This window comes from Chiloscyllium punctatum, chromosome 4 (genome assembly GCF_047496795.1).
Source record: "Chiloscyllium punctatum isolate Juve2018m chromosome 4, sChiPun1.3, whole genome shotgun sequence".
Taxonomy (NCBI): domain Eukaryota; kingdom Metazoa; phylum Chordata; class Chondrichthyes; order Orectolobiformes; family Hemiscylliidae; genus Chiloscyllium; species Chiloscyllium punctatum.
Genome location: NC_092742.1, coordinates 19,316,433 through 19,336,870, shown reverse-complemented (window position 1 = coordinate 19,336,870; position 20,438 = coordinate 19,316,433). Strand labels below are relative to the sequence as shown.

At 43.9% G+C, this 20,438-nt stretch overlaps 2 protein-coding genes across 7 annotated transcripts in view; one reads left to right on the top strand and one right to left on the bottom strand.

Moving 5' to 3' along the window:
* LOC140476113 (acetyl-coenzyme A synthetase 2-like, mitochondrial) overlaps nucleotides 1-20,438 on the bottom strand; it is a 128,235-nt gene that overhangs the window by 2,975 nt on the left and 104,822 nt on the right. The window lies entirely within an intron of this gene.
* The window catches only part of abcd4 (ATP-binding cassette, sub-family D (ALD), member 4), a 50,441-nt gene that overhangs the window by 3,375 nt on the left and 26,628 nt on the right, over nucleotides 1-20,438 (top strand). For 3 of the 5 annotated variants that reach the window (XR_011960412.1, XR_011960413.1, XM_072568211.1), the window contains exons 3-9: nucleotides 2,362-2,489; nucleotides 6,095-6,234; nucleotides 7,217-7,333; nucleotides 7,563-7,688; nucleotides 8,772-8,822; nucleotides 11,984-12,078; nucleotides 13,258-13,379. Coding sequence is in view for 3 of the 5 variants with exons in the window: in XM_072568211.1 (XP_072424312.1) it covers nucleotides 2,362-2,489; nucleotides 6,095-6,234; nucleotides 7,217-7,333; nucleotides 7,563-7,688; nucleotides 8,772-8,822; nucleotides 11,984-12,078; nucleotides 13,258-13,379 (779 nt within the window). In the remaining 2 variants the exon portion in view is untranslated. Of the gene's footprint in view, nucleotides 1-2,361; nucleotides 2,490-6,094; nucleotides 6,235-7,216; nucleotides 7,334-7,562; nucleotides 7,689-8,771; nucleotides 8,823-11,983; nucleotides 12,079-13,257; nucleotides 13,380-20,438 lie in introns of those variants that run through there. The other 2 variants (XM_072568212.1, XM_072568213.1) reach the window with 2 other exon arrangements.

Below are 20,438 nucleotides of genomic sequence, written 5' to 3'. Positions count from 1 at the left end.
CTTACCTCGGACATCTCCCAAGGCAACCAGAGCTCAACACAATATTCCAAGTGTGGGCTAACTCAGGACTGTGTAGAGCTGCAGCATAACCTTGTGCCTCTTAAACTCAATCCCCGTGCTAATGAAAGCCAACACACCATACACTTTCTTAACAACTCTATCAACCTGAGTGGCAATTTTGAGGGATCTATGGATAAGGACCCCAAGATCCCTCTGTTCCTCCACTCTGCCAAGAATCCTGCCTTTAATACTGTATTCTGTATTTAAAGTCGACCTTCCAAAATGAAGCACTTCATACTTTTCCAGGTTGAACTCCATCTGCCACTTATCAGCCCAGTTCTGCATCCAGTCAATGTCTCTTGCAACCTACAATGGTTCTCTACACTATCCACATTTCCATCAATCTTTGTGTCATTGGCAAACATACTAACCCACACTTGCACTTCCTTATCCAAGTCATTTATAAAAAACCCAAACAGCAAAGGTTCCAGAGCCAATTCCTGTGGAACAGCACTGTCATCGAGCTCCAGGTTGAATACTTTCCATCTACTACCACCCTCTGTCTTCTATGGATCAAACAATTCTATATCTAGACAGCGACATTTCCCTGTATTCCATGCCTCCTTACTTTCTGAATGATCCTACCATAGGGAAACTTATCTAACATCTTACCTAAATCCATGTACACCACATCCGCTGCTGTACCTTCATCAATATGTTTTGTCACATCCTCAAAGGATTCAAGAAGGTTTGTGAGGCATGACCTACCTCTCACAAAGCCGTGCTGACTATCACTAATCAAACTATGGATTTCCAAATAATCATAAATCCCGTCTCTCAGAATCCTCCCCAGTACTTTGCATACCACAAACATAAGACTGACTGGTCTGGAATTTCCCAGGATTATCCCAATTCCCTTTTTTGAATAAGGGAATAACATGTGCCACCTCCAATCATCAGTGGACAGTGAGGATGCAAAGATCATCACTAAAGGCGCAGCAAACCCTTCCCTTGCTACCTGTGGAAATCTAGGGTATATCCCGTCTGGCGCAGTTCAGCACATCCTCCTTCCTAACATCAACCTGTTCTAGCGTATCAGTCCATTTCACCCTGTCCTCTCAAACGCCAAGGTCCCCCTCAGTAGTGAATATTCAAGCAAAGTATTCATCAAGGACCTCTCTGAGTCCAGGCACAAGTTCCCTCCACTATCCCCGATTGGTCCTAACCTCACTCTGGCCATCCACATTTTCCTCACATAAGTATAAAACGCCTTAGGGTTTTCCTTAATCCTAACTGCTAAAGCTTTTTCATGCCCTCTTCAACCTCTCCTAACTCCATTCTTCAGTTCCTTCCTGGCTACCTTGTAACCCTCTAAAGCCCTGTCTGATCCTTTCTTCCTCAACCTTAAGTAAGCTTTTGTTTTCCTCTTGACTAGATGTACTGAGTTAAAAATCACACAACACCAAGCTATAGTCCAACAGGTTTATTTGGAAGCGCTAGCTTTCAGAGTGGTGCTCCTTCACATTTCTGATGAAGGGCTATTTCCTGAAACGTTGATTCTCCTGCTCCTTGGAATATGCCTGACCTGCTATGCTTTTCCAGCATCTCATTATCGAACCAAATCCAATATGGCCTCCCCTCTAATTGACCTATCTACATATTGCATCAGGAACCCTTCCTGGACACACCTGACAAAAACTGCTTCACCCAAACTATTTGAACTAAGTAGATTCCAATCAATATTAGGAAAGTTAAAATAAACCATGACAACAACCCTGTTACTTCTGCACCTTTCCAAAATCTACCTCCCAATTTGCTCCTCCGTGTCTCTGTTGCTCTTGGGCCTGTAGAAAACTCTCAATAAAGTGACTGCTCATTCCTGTTTCTGACCTGCACTCATACTGACTCTGTAGACAAACCCTCCTCGATAATCTCTATTTGTGCAGCTGTGATACTATCCCTGATTAGTAATGCCACTCCACCACCTCATTTACATGATGTTGTAGTCAGGAGCTATAAATATTTCCTAAGAATAGGAATAACTAAGAATATTTCCCACTGTCACATTGTGTGGTTTGGAAGAAGTGCAGATTGATAATCATGGATGTACCTTCCTTGAGTAAGGAATGTGGACTCATGGGTCCATGTGATCCTTCTCTTAATTACCTCTGTATGTACCACAAGATGTCTCAGGAGAGCCCTTGTGGTGCACTGCCGGTGTCCCTACCTCTGGGTCCAGAAACCTGATTCAAGTCCCGCCTCCTCCTGAATTGTGTCATAACATCCCAGATCTTGATTAAATATACCTGTACCCACCTATGTAATGTGATCATGTGTGACTGTGCTGGTTTCTTTTAACAGAGCAGCTGATAATCTATCAGGTAGGAATTATTCCAAGCCACTTCTTCAAGGTTCTGGGTGAGAAAGATGTTGTTGGCTTCAGACAAATCACTATTGTGGCCATCTGCCTCATTGTGGCCAACTCCCTGGTAAGTAATCAAGTTAGTACTCAATGAAAGAGAGAAATAAATGCATATACTGATATTGTGGACTCTTCCTCTTGCCTCACTGTCTAATATACATCTGTCATGAGATGGGACAGTGCAGTGCAGAAAGACCCCACATATATTACTTAAGAAACAAGGGTTAAAGATACTGAAGAGTGAGGGAACTAGGAGAGAATTTACACAGATCACGCCAAATAACAACACTGGTTAATAAAGTCATAAAAGATAAAGACAAATGCCCCAACACTTGAAGCTAATTTCAGAAGGAATAGAATTGAAAAGTTTCCTGACTTAGAAATACATTGCTATTCCTTCACTGTTGATGGGTCATAATCCTGGAAGTCCATACAGTGATTGTGAACAGCAGCAGTTCAGGAAGGCTGCTCACTACCAGGGCTTCTCCAGGGCTATTAGGAATGAGCATAAATTGGTCAGCAATCCCATGAATGAATTTAAAAATATATTGTATCTTGCTTAGATCAGTACTATGTACACTTGTGGTCTCCATGGTATTGAGTGAATGCGAGATACTAGAGAAGGTTCAAGAACATAAAAGATAGGATTTATGGACATTTAGGAGGCAAAAATTGATTAGGGCTAGTCAGCATGGTTTTGTGCAAGGAAAACAATCTGATTGAAGTCTTCAAGATATTAACAGGAAAAGACGGTAGAAAAATGTAAAGTATTTCCATTGGTTGGAGATTGCAGATCTAGGGGGCATAGTCTAAAAACTGGAGTATTCAGGACAGATGTTAGAAGTATTTCTACACACAATGGGTGTTAAATGTTTTGAACACTCCAACAAATGGCATTTTATGTTAGGTCAGTTGTCATTTTTAAATCTGAGATATTTTTGTTCAGTAAAAATATGGAGTTAGACCACAGATCATTTGAATGGCAGCACTGGCTCAAAGGGCTGAATAGCCTACTGTTCGATACAAAGTCGTGGTGAGCTGCCTTGAATACATCTCAATGTCTTGATTAAGCTGTGTTGCACAGCAGTTGAGTTGTGTGTGGCACGGTGCCTCAGTGGTTAGCACTGCTGTCTCACAGCACCAGGGTCCCAGGTTCAATTCCAGCCTTGGGTGACTGTCTGTGTGAAGTTTGCACATTCTCCCCGTCTCTGCATGGGTTTCTCCGGATGCTTCGGTTTCCTCCAACAGTCCAAAGATGTGCAAGTCAGGTAAATGGGCTATTCTAAATTGCCCATGGTGTGAGGTGCATTAGTCAGAGGGAAATGGGTTCGGGTGGGTTACTCTTCGGAGGGTCGGTGTGGATTTGTTGGGCCAAATGGCCTGTTTCCACACTGTAGAGAATCTAATCTTAAAAAAAACTTGATTGAGTTTTTTTGAGGAAATTAACAAAAAGGTTGATGTGGGCAGAACAGTAGACGTTGTTTACTTGGACTTTAGTAAAGCCTTTGACAAGGATCCACTTGGTAGACTAATTAATAAAGTTAGATCACATGGGATTCAGGATGAGTTTGCCATTGGATATATAATTGGATTAATGGCAGGAGACAGTGAGTGATGGTGGAGGGTTGCTTCTTGGACTGTCACCAGTGATATTCCACAGGGATTGTCTCTGGGTCCTCTTTTGTTTGTCATTTATACAAATGATTGGGATGAGAATATAGAAGACATGGTTAGTAAGTTTGCAGACAATATCAAAATTGGTGGTGTAATGGACAGTGAAGAAAGTTTTCTAAGATTACAAAGGAATCTTGATCAAATGGGTCAGTGGGCTGAAAAATGGCAGATGGAGTTCAATCTGGATAACTACGAGGTATTGTATTTTGATACAACAAACAAGAGTAGGATTTATACAATTAATGGTAGCCGTGATGTGGAGGTGCCAATGTTGGACTGGGCTGGATAAGGTCAAAAGTCACACGACACCAGGTTATAATCCGAACAGGGCTTGAAGCGCTTATGCCTGAAACGTCGAGTCTCCTGCTCCTCATATGCTGCCTGACCTGCTGTGCTTTTCGAGCATCACACTTTTTGACTATAGTCCTACAGGTTTATTTGAAATCCCAAGCTCTCGGAGCACTGCTCCTTCATCAGGTGAAGTGAAGAGACAACCCAGGCATAGACTTTATCATCAGAGAGATCAAAAGATCATACGTATTTATGGTGTCAGTGGAGTGTCAACAGGCCGAATAATAGGTCTCTGCAGGTGATCAAGAGTGTCAGACAGAGTGAGTAAAGTGTCAACAGCTGAATAATAAGTGAAGGGATGACTATAATCTGAAATGGTAGGGTCTAGGATAGTTTAGTAGAACAGAGGGACCTAGGGGTTCAGGTACATTGTTCTTTGAAGTTTACATCACATATAGACAGGATGGTTAAAAAGGCATTTGGCACGGTTGCCTTCATTGCTCAGTCCTTTGATTTAGAAGTTGGGAAGTCATGTTGAGGTTGTCCAGGTCATTGGTGAGGCTTCTTATGGAATACTGTGTCCAGTTCTGGCCGCCTTGTTATAGGAAGGATATTATTAAGCTGGAGAGGGTTCAGAAGAACTTTACCAGGATGTTGCCGGGCATGGAAGGTTTGAGTTATAAAGAAAAGCTGGAACCTTTTTCACTGGAACCTGGGAAGTTGAGAGGTGATCTTCTAGAAGTTTATAAAAGAATGAGAGGTATTGATAGATGGTAGTTGTCTTTTCCTTAGGATGGGGGATTTTGAAGACATGGGGGGACATCTTTAAGGTGAGAGAAGAAAGATTTTAAAAAAGACGCAAGGGGCAAATCTTTTATGCAGAGGGTGGTTCATGTATAGAATGAACCTCCTGAGGAAGTGGTGGACGCAGGTACAATTACAATATTTCAAAGATATTTGGATAAGTACATGAAAGGTTTGGAGGGATATGGGCTAGGTGCAGGCCCATAGTGGAGGTTTGGAGGGATATGGGCTAGGTGCAGGCCATAGGTGGGACTAGTTCAGTTTGGGATTATGTTCAGCATGGACTGGTTGGACCAAAGAATCTCTTTCTGTGCTGTACAACTCTGTAGCATTCATAAGGATAATGCAAGAAATGCAAGGCCAATACATGAGAGAGAAGGAGAAGCACACAGAAAGGCTGCAGATTGACTTAATCGAACTGTTACCTTCTCTATCAAAACCTTAAAAAAAAGTGTAAGAATGAAAGTGTTTCCTCTTGTGGGGAAGAGCAAACCAAGAGACCATCAATATAAAATAGTCAGCAAGTGATCTAGTTGAGAATTCAAAAGAAACTTCTTGACCTAAAGAATGGTGTGAATGTGGAACAAGGGTGCACTTGAAACAAGTAGTGTCGGGGAAACGAGACAAGCCAATACGGCAAAGGGGAATAGTGGGTCCCTATGTTAGATTTAAGTGAATAAAGGTGGGAGGAGGCTCTGTAGAACACGGACAGCAGCATAGACCTATTGGGTCCTGCTTCAGTTCCTTTTGTTTTGAGGGAAAACTCAAGAGTGGACAGCAACCTTGGGAGGAAAAGGAAGTTGTGAGGATAATGATTCCTTGACTACACATCATGTGGTGACACAGTGAACGCTGCCAGTCTGTTTTGTTTTCTTACCCCGTGCGTTGGGTTTTCTCTTTCAGTTGAAAAGTTTCGACCAGTTCATCTCAAGTTTGATGTATGTACATTGGAGACAGACTCTGACCATGGACCTCCACAAGGCCTACTTCAAGAAGAAAGTCTACTACACCCTTAACGTACTCCATGCTGAGTTGGATAATCCGTACGTGGAGACTGAGTGGGACTTGTTTTTCCCAATTTATAAAAAAAATCATAAAATGGAAGGAGGGCAGTGAGTGAGAAATGGGGCTCTCCAATTGGATAAAGCAGTGAGTAACTAAGCAGTGCAAACCAGGAATATTCTAGAATCAACCAGCAACAAAATGGAGTTATTGCCGTGGCAAATCCAGTAGTAGCTGAGATGGGAAGAGGATTACTTTCCCTGGTTTCTCACTTTCGAGCAACCTTGCCGGAAAGCTGAGGACAGGATCAGGTTTGACTGTTGTTCCTCCCTTGAGCAAGTAGTTGGTCTGCAGACCTTAGGAAGGGCATGGAGTAAAAAGAGCAAGGAGAAGATGCTAACCTTGTATAAGGCACTGGTTAGACTTCAGCTGGAGTGTAAAGTTCTGGGTTCCAAATTTTAGAATGGATGTGAACTCATTGAGAGACCTTCTCCCAGAGATGAGAAACCTCAATTATGAGGACAAATTGGAAAAGTTGAGGCTTTGTCTTGAAGAGAAATCTAAGAGGAGATTTGGTAGAAGTTTTTCAAATGATGAGAGGTCTGTTTCGGGAGATGGGGAGAAACTGTTCCTGCTCATAAGAAGATCAAAAACTAGAGGGTGCAGACTCAGTTTATAGAAGAAACAAATGTAACATGAGAATTAACTTTTTTTCCACAGTGAAATGCCTGAAATTTGGAGGGAACAGGTAAAGCAAGGCATCTAGAAGGACAGTACATGATTATTTAAATAGAGACATGTGCAGGGAAAAGGGTAGGAGATGGCACTAAGTCATAATACCCATTCAGAGACCCAGTACAGGCACAATGGGTCAAAGGGCCTCCTTCTGATCTGTAATTCTGTGGTACAAACTGGAATGTAATCAAGGTGCTTGTGACCTGTGGGTTTGAGCACGCCTCTGAACTTGAGTGCTGGATTATAAACTGAGCCGGCAGACTCTCAAACTATCTGTGTATTTTACAGGGACCAGCGTATCAGCCAAGATGTGGAGAGGTTTTGCAAAGGGATGAGCAAAATGGCCAGCAACCTCATCATCTCCCCATTCACCCTGGTTTATTACACCTACCAATGCTTTTACAGGTAATGCAGAAAGAGAGATTGGAGGGGTGGGGCAGGGTCAGTGATGGTGCTGAATGATGGAGTCAAATCTTGACCCTTGCCGGATGCAGCTTACAAACCAATCTCCCTCTAAGGGAAGAAGCCTTAAATGATTTTTTTTCACCCACTGTGTGCTATTTGTGGATGGAGTGTCAGATCCTATTGATAAAGTAGTTTCACTATCATTACCCAAAATTTCATTTGTTTTCAGTACAGGCTGGCTGGGTCCAATCAGCATCTTCATTTACTTCTTCATCGGTTCAGTGGCCAATAAAATTCTAATGGAGCCAATTGTCTCAACCCTGGTCCAGCAGGAGAAGCTGGAGGGAGACTTCAGGTGAGAATGGTTCCTTTTTTTTTCATGCTTCATCCGGGTTCTTACACCCTACTCAACTCCCCCCTAACTCCAAACACTGGACCCCCATTGCCCCGACTTCATTATCCCCGAATCCCACCCTCCTACCCTCACCCCACCCCCCCATGACTCACATCCCAAATCCCAGGCCATTCAGCCCAACTACTCGGTGTTGGTCATTAGAAACTATCCGAGCCTCTTCCTAATTGATCTACTTGATCTCAGCCCTTCAATTCCCTTTTCCCTCAGTTTGTCATCTAGTTTATTTCTGAAAGCATCTAATCATTTTGCCTCAACCATGTACAGTAGCAACAAATTCACCACCTCTATTAAGTAAAGACATGAGTCCTTAAGGATGTGAGTTCGATCACTGAGCTGGAAGGTTTGTTGTCAGACTTTTTGTCACCATTCTAGATGACATCATCAGTGAGCCTCTGGAGCTCACTGATGATGTTACTTAGTATGGTGACGAAATGTCTGAAAATGAACTTTCCAGCTCAATGAGCAAAACTTACATCCAGAACCTCAACCTGAGCTACAAATCTTCTCAAAACACGCTAATGTGTCCTTATATTCTAATTGGATTTATTTCATAACTACCTTAGACTTAGGATTCCTAATTCTGGATCCCTTCCAGAGCTCTTCCTAGCCAACCCCATCATACAGTAATTCCTCTAGCTTTAATCTGTCAGTTCTGACACCGTCCTTGTTTATATATAAGAAAATTTGACTGCTATAGTGTACAGACTATGTGCAACTATGTACTTTTAAATGCAACCTGACCAGGGTCCTCTGTAAATGTATTATAGCATCACTAACACAGAATGTTCTCTGACTTTATGGGGGCAGTTGACAGAATGTTCATGCCCTTAAACATTCCTCCAAGACGGGCAGGAACCGGGGAGCTAACCCACCCATCATTCTACTTGTAAGAGGTCATGGCAAACAAAACATGTTTTTTTTCCTCATTTACCTGTTCGATGTCTCTATTTGAGGTGGGGTTGGGGGGAATGTTGCCTCTGGGCACCAATGGAGAATTAACCCCTTGCTTCCCCTCTTGAGCAGGTTCAAGCACATGCAGATCCGTGTTAATGCCGAGTCAGCTGCATTCTACAGGTAACTAGTGAACCAGCGAGTTTCTGTCAGTCCATGTACAATAATCATCAGTAAAAGGACATTATCATTTCTGCTTGCCGAGCTGTTGAGTTTTTTGATGTTGCTTTGAAAACACAAACTGTTAGAACTATTTGCATTTGTGTAGCACCTCAGGAATCCAGAAGTACTTTACAGCCAATGAAGTGACAATTTGTACACAATGAGATCCTACAAGTCACAACTGAGAATAGAATGAAAGTGGGATTAATATAGATAGGTGACAGGTTTTGGTTTTGGTCGCTGCATACCCAGTAGGTTGAAGAGCCTCTTCTGGAGTGCACAATTTAGGACCACATAATTTGGATTCAATGACATTGGGTGAGGTCCAGGTCACCAGGAACAACTCTGCACTTCCAGTTGGTGCTACAGAATATTTGCCATATATCTGAACGACTATTAAGGGCTTCTGTTTAATGACTCCAATGTGATGAAGCTGCAGGCTGAAAAACCCCTGGATCCTGATGGACATCATCCAAGGGTCTTAAAAAAGGTTCCTAATCAGCTAATATATACAATGGTGTTAATTTTCTAAAATTTGCTGGGTTCAGGAAAGGTTCTATCAGACTGGAAAGTTGCAGATATAACCCCTGTAGGGAGGGAAGAGGAGAATGATAGTGAGGAAGGTGTTACAATCAATCGTTCAGGAGGCTAGTACTGGACACTGAGAAAAACGACATCATCAGGATGAGGCAGCATGTGAAATAAAAGATGTTTGGCCAAATGATTGGACTTGCTTCAAGGGATGAGATGCAGTGTGGATGAAGGGGAACCTGTAGACTTATTGTACTTGGATTTTCAGAAGGCATTTGACAAGGTCTCACATAAAAGGTTATTGTGGGAAATAGCTCATGGTTTAGGGGCTAAGGTATTGGCATGGATTGGCTGGCTTAAAAACAAGTCTACTTAGATGGGTCTTTTTCTGTCTGGCATGATAATGGAGTCCTGAAGGGGGTGTGTGCTGCACCTTTGGTTTCTTGCGATTCATGTCAATGACTTAGGTGGGGAGAGCAGAAGCATGGGAACTAAATTTGCAGATGACTAAGCTTGGTAAGAGTAGTTTGTCTAAAGGATATATGGAGGTTTCAAACAGTTAGAGATGGGCAAAAATCTGGCAGATGGTGTGTAATGTGGGAAATTGTGAAGTTGTTCACTTTGGCAGGAAGAATGGAAAAGCAACATAGGTTAATGATTTTGGAGATGGAGACCAAATGTAATATTTCCGAATTTGCACATGATACAAAACTAAGTGGGAATGTGTATCAGGACAAAAATGTAAAGCCTATTCCGGAGGATTGGGCCAGGCTTAATGATTAGGCAAGAACACGGCAGATGGAATATGATGTGGAAAATATGAAATCCAATTTGATAAGAGAAACAAATATACAGAGTATTTCTTAAATGATAAGCGCTGCAAAGTGTAGAAAGTGTCCAAAGGGACCTAAACCTCCTTGTTCAGAAGTCACTGAAGGCTAACATTGCAGGTCCAGTAAGCTACTTGGAAGGTTTATTTGTCCTGACAGGTGGACGTAGAAAATCCCATGATAGTATTTGTAAGCAGAGCAGGAGGGTTATCCCTGAAGCTGTGGCTAATATTGATCCCTCAAAAAAAAACTCCAAGAAAGAGGCAGCACAATGGCTCAGTGGTTATCAATGCTGCCTCACAGCACCAGGGACTCTTTCCCGATGAAGGGCTTTTGCCTGAAACGTCGATTTTCCCGCTCCTCGGATGCTGCCTGAACTGCTGTGCTTTTCCAGCACCACTCTAATCCAGAATCTGGTTTCCAGCATCTGCAGTCATTGTTTTTACCTTTACTCTGGTTCAATTCCAGCCTTGGGCATTGGCCTGCATGGAATTTGCACATTCTCCCTGTGTCTGCGTGGGTTTCCTCCCATAGTCCAAAGATATGCAGGTTAAGGGAACTGGCCGTGCTAAATTGCCCACAGTGTCCAAGAATGTGTAGGTGAAGTGGGTTAGCCAGGGAACTTCAGGGTTACAGGGAATAGGGTGTGATGCTCCTCGGAGAGTCGCTGCAGATGCACTGGATCTTATGGTCTCTTTTAAAAATTCTCTGATTCTGTGAAATGAATTACTTGGTCATGATCACATTGCTGTTTGGTGAGAGATTGTGTTTCTTATGTGGAAAGAAAGGACATTATTGGCTCGGAAATGCATTTGGGGTGGGGGGGGCGGTCGCGATCCTGAGGTCATTGAAAGACTCTGCTGTGTCTTCAGGTTTCCCTTCTTTGCATTGGTCAGCATGAAACTGAGGCGACACATCGGGAAAATGAGACTTTGTGCCTGGTCAAGTTTGTTGGGGTTTTCTGAATTCGTGCTCTAACTTGACCCAGTTCTATCCTGAGATTCCAGGGTTTCAATGGAATATTTTCCATATGGGAGTTGACAGGGAGTTATGGCAGATCTGACCAGGAGCATTGGTGTCGGATCTGACCAATTCCTTCTGTCAGGTAGATGCTGCAGCCGCCCCTACAATATCCAGTCCCCATTCTCATCCAGCGATTCGAGAGCATTTGTCTCAGGATATGAAAGCCAGGAAACTTAACCCCTGCCTCAAAAGTTATGAATACTAGGTCAATCGATATTCTCGAGGCTGATTTTTGACGGGTTAGACTAACTCGAGGAGCAAAGGAGGAGACATGGTGCTGAGGTGTGATCTGCTTGATTGGATGACGAGATTCGGGGAGGTGCATAGTCCCCTCGTGTTCCAATGTCTGTGCCCTCAGCAGGGAGGTCGGCTGGCAGTACTGCCTGATCAGGACAGGAGCTTTCACGGCCTGAAAGCCTCGATGCTACACACTGACTGTCCTATTGACTCTGGGGAGCAGGGATTCTGCTCCTTTTCTCCTGGTGAGTACGTAACGACAGAGGGTGACCAAGGGCAGGGGTAACTGCAGCTGGAAGCATTTATCCTGGAGGAATCATGAGGAAAAAGTTGATGGGACAAGGGGTAACAGGGCATGTCAGAGCACAGTATAGGAGGGATGGTCGGGGGGGCAGTGTGCAAGACGGTAATGAGATGGGAGACCTGAAGCTTGATTGCAAACTCTGTCCATGTGAGAGGGCTCCTTAATGTGAACTGAATTATTTTGATGCTGGATTACAGAGCAGGAAGAGTGGAGCACATGAGGACAAACTGGAAACTGCAGGACCTACTGCAAACACAGAGAGAGCTGATGAAGAGGGAGCTGTGGCTGTACAGTGAGTACGTGGGGACAGCGATTAGCCAGGAGCAGTGAGTTAATGTAGACTGCATGTGAGGAGAGTAGGTGGGAACAGTGTATGTACTGAGTGTATAGATGTATATCAGCAAATGTGTGAGCAATGGGTCTGTGGGGATTGTGTGTGTACAGAATTTACAGGGGGAATGTGTGCATACATAAAACATGTGGAGACGACCCATTGAGTGTTTGGGGAGGTGACGGTTTACAATGAATGCTGTACCACTATTGAACTGTCTCATCATTGTTACTTTCCAAACAGCAAGTGGGTTTGGGCAATAGACAGGGCATAGAACAGGGTAAAAACAATGACTGCAGATGCTGAAAACCAAATACTGGATTAGTGGTGCTGGAAGAGCACAGCAGTTCAGGCAGCATCCAACGAGCAGCGAAATCAACGTTTCGGGCAAAAGCCCTTCATCAGGAGGTACAGCACAGGAAAAGGCCGTTTGGCACACAGTGTTGTGCTGACCATGACCCCATGTTAAACTAATCCTTTCTGTCTGTCCATGGTCCATATTGCTCCATTCCTTGCTTATTTATGTGCTTATCTAAAAGCTCCTTAATGCCCCAGTTTTTTTTTGCCTCCACCACCACCCCTGGCAGTGTGTTCCAGACTCCTGCCATTCTCTGTGTAAAAGAAACTTGCCCCTCACATCATCTTTGACCTTTCCCCCTCTCACCTTAAAAGCATGCCCCCTAGTATTAGACTTTTCAACTCTGGGAAAAACGATTCTGACTGTCGACCCCATCTATGCATTTCATAATTTTACAAACTTCTATTCAGTCTCCCCTTGGCCTCCTTCACTCCAGAGAAAGCAACCCTAGTTTGTCTAGCCTCATACCCTCTAATCCAGGCAGCATTCTGGTAAACCTCATCTGCACCCTGTCCAAAGCCTTCACATCCTTCCTGTAATGTGGCGACCAGTATTGAATGCAATATTCCAATGTAGCCTAACCAAACTTTTATAAAGCTGCAGCATTACTTCCTGATGTGGGTTGTATGACTCAGTTGGGCTGAATGGCCTGTTTCTGTTCCGTGAGCCATGTATAATCTAATCTGTAACATGCCAGGAATAAGCAAGTTCACAACTAATGACCTGATTCCCTTTCGACTGTAGGTTAATGTGTTTCTCTCTCTTGCTTTCTCTTCCATCAGTCGGTGTGAACATTTTTGATTACCTGGGCAGTATCATCAGTTACATCATCATAGCTATCCCCATTTTTAGTGGACGGTACAATGGTCTTGCTCCTGCAGCCCTTATCGAGCTGGTCAGTAAGGTATGGTCCGGGACTTTGTCTCAAAGTTCACTTGACAATCTTTGGATGTCTCTGTAATTTATATGTGGATCACTCTCCCTAACTTTACCACGTTCTTGCTCATGACCTACAAAGCTCCAGCACTTGTGAGAGCGATAGCTGACTGGGAGATGTCTTGCTTTTTGATCTAATCCCTGCCGCATTTCTGATCCTGTACCTTAAGCCTTTGGCACTTTTTGTTTCCTTCTTTCTCTGATTACTCCTCCACCTATTCATAGAAGCACCCCCCACCCCCGCGTATAGCAATGAGTGCTACATCATAGAGTATGTGTTAATTAAAGATAGTCAATTAACTTCTGTGCATTGTTGTTAATCTATGTGAATCAGATAGAAAAGCAGAATTAGACCATTCGGCCCATCGAGTGTGCTCTGCCATTCGACCATGATTGATATGTTTCTTAAACCCCATTATCCTGCCTTCTCCCTGTAACTTTTGATCCTCTGATAATCAAGAACCCATCAATTTGTGTCTTAAATACACTTAATGACTTGGACTCCACAGCTTTTTGTAGCAACACGTTCCACAGATTCACCACCCTCTGGCTGAAGAATATCCCATACCATACCAGCTGAATGGTCAATCAAAGATAGTTATAACATGTTAATTCTACTTTATAGAATCATAAAAGATCCATGGCACAGAAAAAGGCCCTTCAGCCTATCGGGCCTGCACCAGTCATAGTCATAGAGATGTGCAGCACAGAACCAGACCCTTTGGTCCAACCCATCCATGCTGACCAGATATCCTAAATTAACCTAGTCCCATTTGCCAGCACTTAGCCCTTATCCCTCTGTGAAAAGATCGCCCCCTTAGGTCCCTTTTAAAGTTTAGCCCTCTCACCCTAAATCTATGCCCTCTAGTCCCCCCCCAGGGAAAACACCATGTTTATTTATCCTATCTATGCCCCTCATGATTTTGTCAACCTCTATAAGGTCACCCTTCAAACTCTGACGCTCCAGAGAAAACAGCCCCAACTTATTCACCTTCTCCCTGTGTCTCAAACCCTCCAACCCTGGCAACATTCTTGTAAATCTTTTCTGAACCCTTTCACGTTTCACAACATCCTTCCGAGAGGAGGGAGACCAGAATTGCACGCAGTATTCCAAAAGTGGCCGAACCAATGTCCTATCCAGCCAAAACAAGACCTCCCAACTCCTGTACTCAATGCACTAACCAATAAAGGAAAGCATACCAAACACCACCGTCGCTATCCTATCTACCTGCAGCTCCACTTTAAAGGAACTATGAACCTGCACTCCAAGGCCTCTTTGTTCAGCAACACTCCTCAGGACCTTACCATTAAGTGTATAAATCCTACACTGATTTGCCTTTCCAAAATGTAGCACCTCACATTTATCTAAATTAATCTCCCTGTAGCCACGCAGGAACAGGATAGGGAGCCACACCTCACCCCATCTGATCAAGATTCCATTGTACTCTGAGGTAACCTTCGTCGCTGTCCACTACACCTCCAATTTTGGTGTCAATTGCAAACTTACTAACTATACCTCCCTTAATCACATCCATATCATTTATATAAATGACGAAAAGCAGTGGACCCAGCACCAGTCCTTGTGGTATACTGCTGGTAACAAGTGTCAAGACTGAAAAGCAACCCTTCACCACCACCCTCTGTCTTCAATCTTTCAAGCCAATTCTGTACCCAACTGGCAAGTTCTCCCTGTATTCATGTGATTTAACCTATTAAACAGTCCACCTTGAAGAACCTTATCGAATACCTTACTGAGGTCAAAAACAATAATGGTTCTATTCTAATCCCATTTTCCAGCACATTTAAATACATCTTCAATATGATGAGGGTCTCTGGCTGTACCTTACAGGCAGTGCGCTCCAGATTCCCACTACCCTCTGGGTGAGAAAGCTTTTCCTCTAACCCTCCTGCCCTAATTTTAAACCTTTGCCCTCTGGTCATTGATCCCTCCATCAAAGGGCAACATTCCTTCCTGTCTACTCTGTCTATACTCTTCATAATTTTATGCATCTCAATCATTTCCCTTCTGCTTTAAGGAAAAAAAAATTAGTCTATCCGATCTCTCTTCATAGCTAAAGCTCACGGGCGGCACGGTGGCACAGTGGTTAGCACTGCTGCCTCACAGCGCCAGAGATCCGGGTTCAATTCCCGCCTCAGGCGACTGACTGTGTGGAGTTTGCACGTTCTCCCTGTGTCTGCGTGGGTTTCCTCTGGGTGCTCCGGTTTCCTCCCACAATCCAAAGATGTGCAGGTCAGGTGAATTGGCCATGCTAAATTGCCCGTAGTGTTAGGTAAGGGTATGGGTGGGTTGCGCTTCGGCGGAGCGGTGTGGACTTGTTGGGCCGAAGGGCCTGTTTCCACACTGTAAGTAATCTAATCTCACATAGGATCCGTACAGTGTGGAAAAAGACCATTCAGCCAATCGAATGTGCACCGACACCCCCAAAGAACATCCCACTGACATCTAGCCCCCTATCCTGTTCCTGCGTGGCTAACCCCAGCACATGATGGGGCAATTTAGCATGGCCAGTCCACCTAACTTGCACATCTTTGCACTATGGGAGGAAACTGTTGCACCCGGAGTAAACCGGCAGGGAGAACATGCAAACTCCACACAGACAACGACCCAAGGCTGGAATTGAACCCGGGTCTCTGGCGCTGTGAGGCAGCAGTGCTAACCACTGAGCCACCTCTCCAGCCAAGACAATGCCCTGATAAATCTCTCCTGCACCCTCTCCTGTGTAATCACATCCCTTCCAAAATGTGGATTCTAGAGCTGTACACAGCACTCCAGCTGTGGCCTAACTAACGTTTTATACAGTTGCAGCACAACCTCTTGCTCTTAAATACTCTCCACAACTTTCAAGTCTATCTTAAAAAAAATGAATGTTCAAACAAAACCTTATCAAGCAGATTAGAAGCTCAGTCCAGTGTAATTTCTTTACGAGGCTGAGGCCTCTTTGACTCAATCTTGCTTTAAGATAGAGGAAACCTTTTTGCCGATCTCATCAGTTCTCTGTGTACTGCAGCTGTCCTGAAATGTGTGTATACTAATTGTATTTCATTCTGAGAAATGTACCCTTGTCTCTGTTGTCCCACAATAAGGCTGTTGTTTTTTTACTGTTAAATCATATGAAGGACAGACAGTGGAGGATTCAGTGATGATAAGGCTATCAAAAGGAGATGGTTAGATTGTCTCTTATTGCAATGGTCATTGCCTGGCAATTGGTGTGTCTTAAAAAAGCACATCCCATCCCAAATCTCCAAATTGATCAGCAATTAGTGTTAGATTTAAATCAGAATCTAAGCAATATGAGAATCTGAAAGTTTGCCAGGAGCAGGCATTGCGCACAGTGGGGGATGTGAATAACCTTGCACCTATCAACAACCTGGAGGTTACCATTGACCAGAAACTCAACTGGACTATACAGTGGCCACACCAGCAGATCAGATGCTGGCAATTCTACAGCAAGTAACTGACCCTCTGACTCCTCAAAGCCTGTCAACCATCGACAAGGCAAAGTGTGATCGGATGCTCCCCAACTGCCTGGATGAGTACAATTATCAACACTGACAAGCCTTAACATCATCCAAGTTGAATCAATCTGTTTGACTGGCACCACATGAAAATCCACCAGCTTGAACATTTAATCCCTGCACTACTGTCACAGTGTGTACCATCTACAAGATGCACTGCGGCAGCTTACCAGGCAATTCAACAGCACTTCCCTTACTCCCAACACCTAGAAGGACAGGCCAGCAGAAACATGGGAACACCATCACATCCAAGTTCCCCTCCACGTCACACACTATTCCTGACTTGGAATTATATCTCTGCTCCTTCACAGTTACTGGGTCGGAATTCTTGAACTCGCTCCCCAATAAGCACTGTGGATGCAGCTACAGTCCATAGACTCCAGTAGTTGAAGAAGACAGCTCACAACCACCACCTTCTCCAGAACAATACAGATGGATCATATATGTTGTCCTTATCAGTGACATTGCAATCTGTGGAAAACTAAAACAAAAGCTGAAAAAAGGAAAGCAACTCAAATAAGGCCACAGCAGAAGCAGCAATTGACCATTTGGATCGATACGTGATCAGATGGAAGGGTCTTATTAGATTCCCTACAGTGTGGATACAGGTCCTTTGGCCCAACAAGTCTATATCGACCCTCCGAAGAGTAACCCACCCAGATCCATTTCCCTCTGACTAATGCATCTAACACTATTGGCATGGCCAATTCACCTGGCCTGCACATCTTTGGATTGTGGGAGGAAACCAGAACAAACCCATACAGACACCGGGAGAATATGCAAACTCGACACATTCACCCGAGGCTGCAATTGAACCTGGATCCCTGGTGCTGTGAGGCAGCAGTGCTTACCACTGAGCCACCATACCATCAGTCTTGTGGTATAATGTGGTCTGTATTCAGGTTGTGAGCTGACATGTGCAGAGTATACCACTGGGTGGCAGTGCAAGACACAGTTATGCTGAATCCTGATTGATCCCAAGCCCTGCACTCTGTGGATCATTTAAACCTGTAATATAATCCTATTTGCTGGGAAGTTAAGGGCCCAGATCATTCACGTTTTTTTTTCAAAAATGTTTTGCCATTTCTTTTCCGTTATCCAGGCAAACAAATTTTCAGTGGGGGCAGATTAATCAGACTAGGGTTCCCACCTCCATTTGGACATTTTCCTGGAGATTTTACCATCGGATTTCCCACCTGGGGAAACTAGGTGATTTTCTCATCTGTTCTCCAACATGCATATAACGTACAGATGGCTTTAGAACAGATGAGGAGAATTTCTTCAGCCAGAAGGTGGTGACTCTGTGGAACTCATTATCACAGAGGGCTTTGGAAGCCAGGCCATAGAGATGTACAGCACCGAAGCAGACCCTTCAGTCCAACTTGTCCATGACGACCAGATCTGCTAACCTAAGTTAGTCCCATTTGCCAGCACCTGGCCCATATCCCGCTAAACCCTTCCTATTCATATACCCATCCAGATACCTTTTAAATGTTGTAATTGTACCAGCCTCCACCACTTCTTCTGGCAGCTCATTCCATACACGTACCACCCTCTGTGTGTGAAAAAGTTGCCCCTTAGGTCCCTTTTAAGTTTTTACCCCCTCACCCTAAACCTATAATCTTTAGTTCTGGAGACCCCCCACCCCAGGAATAGACCTTGCCTGTTTACCCTTTTCCATGCCCCTCACAATTTTATAAACCTCTATAAGGTCACCTCTCAGCCTCCGACGCTCCAGGGAAAACAGCCCCATTCTATTCAGCCTCTTCCTATAGCTCAAACCTTCCAACCCTGGCAATCTCCTTGTAAATATTTTATGAATGCTTTCAAGTTTCACAACTTCCTTCCAATAGGAGGGAGACCAGAATTGCATACAATATGCCAAAAGTGGCCTAACTAATGTCTTGTACTCAATACTCTGACCAGTAAAGGAAAGCATACCAAACGCCTTCTTCACTATCCTATCTATCTGAAAGTCCACTTTCAAGGAATTATGAACCTGTACTCCAAGGTATCTTTGTTCAGCAACACTCCCTAGGACCTTACCATTAAGTGTATAAATCCTACCCTGATTTGCCTTTACAAAATGCAGCACCTCACATTTATCTAAATTAAACATCATCCTCCACTTCTCAGCCCATTGGCCCATCTGATCAAGATCCTGTTGTAATCTGAGATAACCTTCATAGCTGTCCACCACACCTCCAATTTTGGTGCCATCTGCAAACTTACTAACTATACCTCCTATGTTTACATCCAAATCATTTATGTACATAATGAAAAGCAATGGACCCCACACCAATCCTTGTGGCACTCCACTGGTCACAGGCCTCCAGTCTGAAAGGAAACCCTCCACCACCACCCTGTATTCTACCTTCGAGCCAGTTCTGTATCCAAATGGCTAGTTCTCTCTGTATTCCATGAGCTCTAACCTTGCTAATCAGTCTCCTGTGAGGAACCTTGTCTTACGCCTTACTGAAGTCCATATAGATCATGATCCCACTCTTCCCTCATCAATCCTCTTTGTTACTCCTTCAAAAAAAACTCAATCAAGTTTGTGAGACATGATTTTCCATGCATAAAGCCATGCTGACTCTCTCTAATCAGTCCTTGCCTTTCCAAATACATGTAAGTCTTGTCCCTCGGGATTCACTGCAACAACTTGCCCACCACCGAGGTCAGGCTCACCGGTCTATAGTTCCCTGGCTTGTCCTTACCACCCTTCTTAAACAGTGGCACCACATTAGCCAACCTCCAGTCTTCCGGCACCTCACCTGTGACTATCGATGATACAAATCTCTCAGCAAGAGGCCCAGCAGTCACTTCCCTAACTTCCCACAGAGTTCTAGGCTACACCTGATCTGGTCTTGGGGATCTGCCCACCATTATGCGTTTTAAGACATCTAGCACCTTCTTCTCTGTAATATGGACATTTTTCAAGATGTCACCATCTATTTCCCTACATTCTATATCTTCCATGTCCTTCTCCACAGTAAACACTGATGCAAGATACTAGTATCTCTTCCATCTCCTGCGGTTCCACACATAGACTGCCTTGCTGATTTTGAGGGGCCCTATTCTCTCCCTAGTTACCCTTTTGTCCGTAGTGTATTTATAGAATCTCTTTCGATTCTCCTTAACCATATTTGCCATAGCTATCTCATGTCTCCTTTTTGTCCTCCTGATTTCCCTCTTAAGTATACTCCTACCTTCTTTATACTCTTCTAAGGATTCAATCGATCTCTGCTGTCTATACCTGACATATGCTTCCTTCTTTTTCTTCACTAAAACCTCAACTTCTCTAGTCATCCAGCATTCCCTACACTGACCAGCCTTACCTTTCTCCCTAACAGGAATATACTGTTTCTGGGCTCACGTTATCTCATTTTTGAAGGCTTCCCACTTTCCAGCTGTCCGTTTACCTGCGAACATCCACCTTCAACCAACCTCATTGAGTGTATTTACGACAGAAATAGATAGCTTCCTGGTT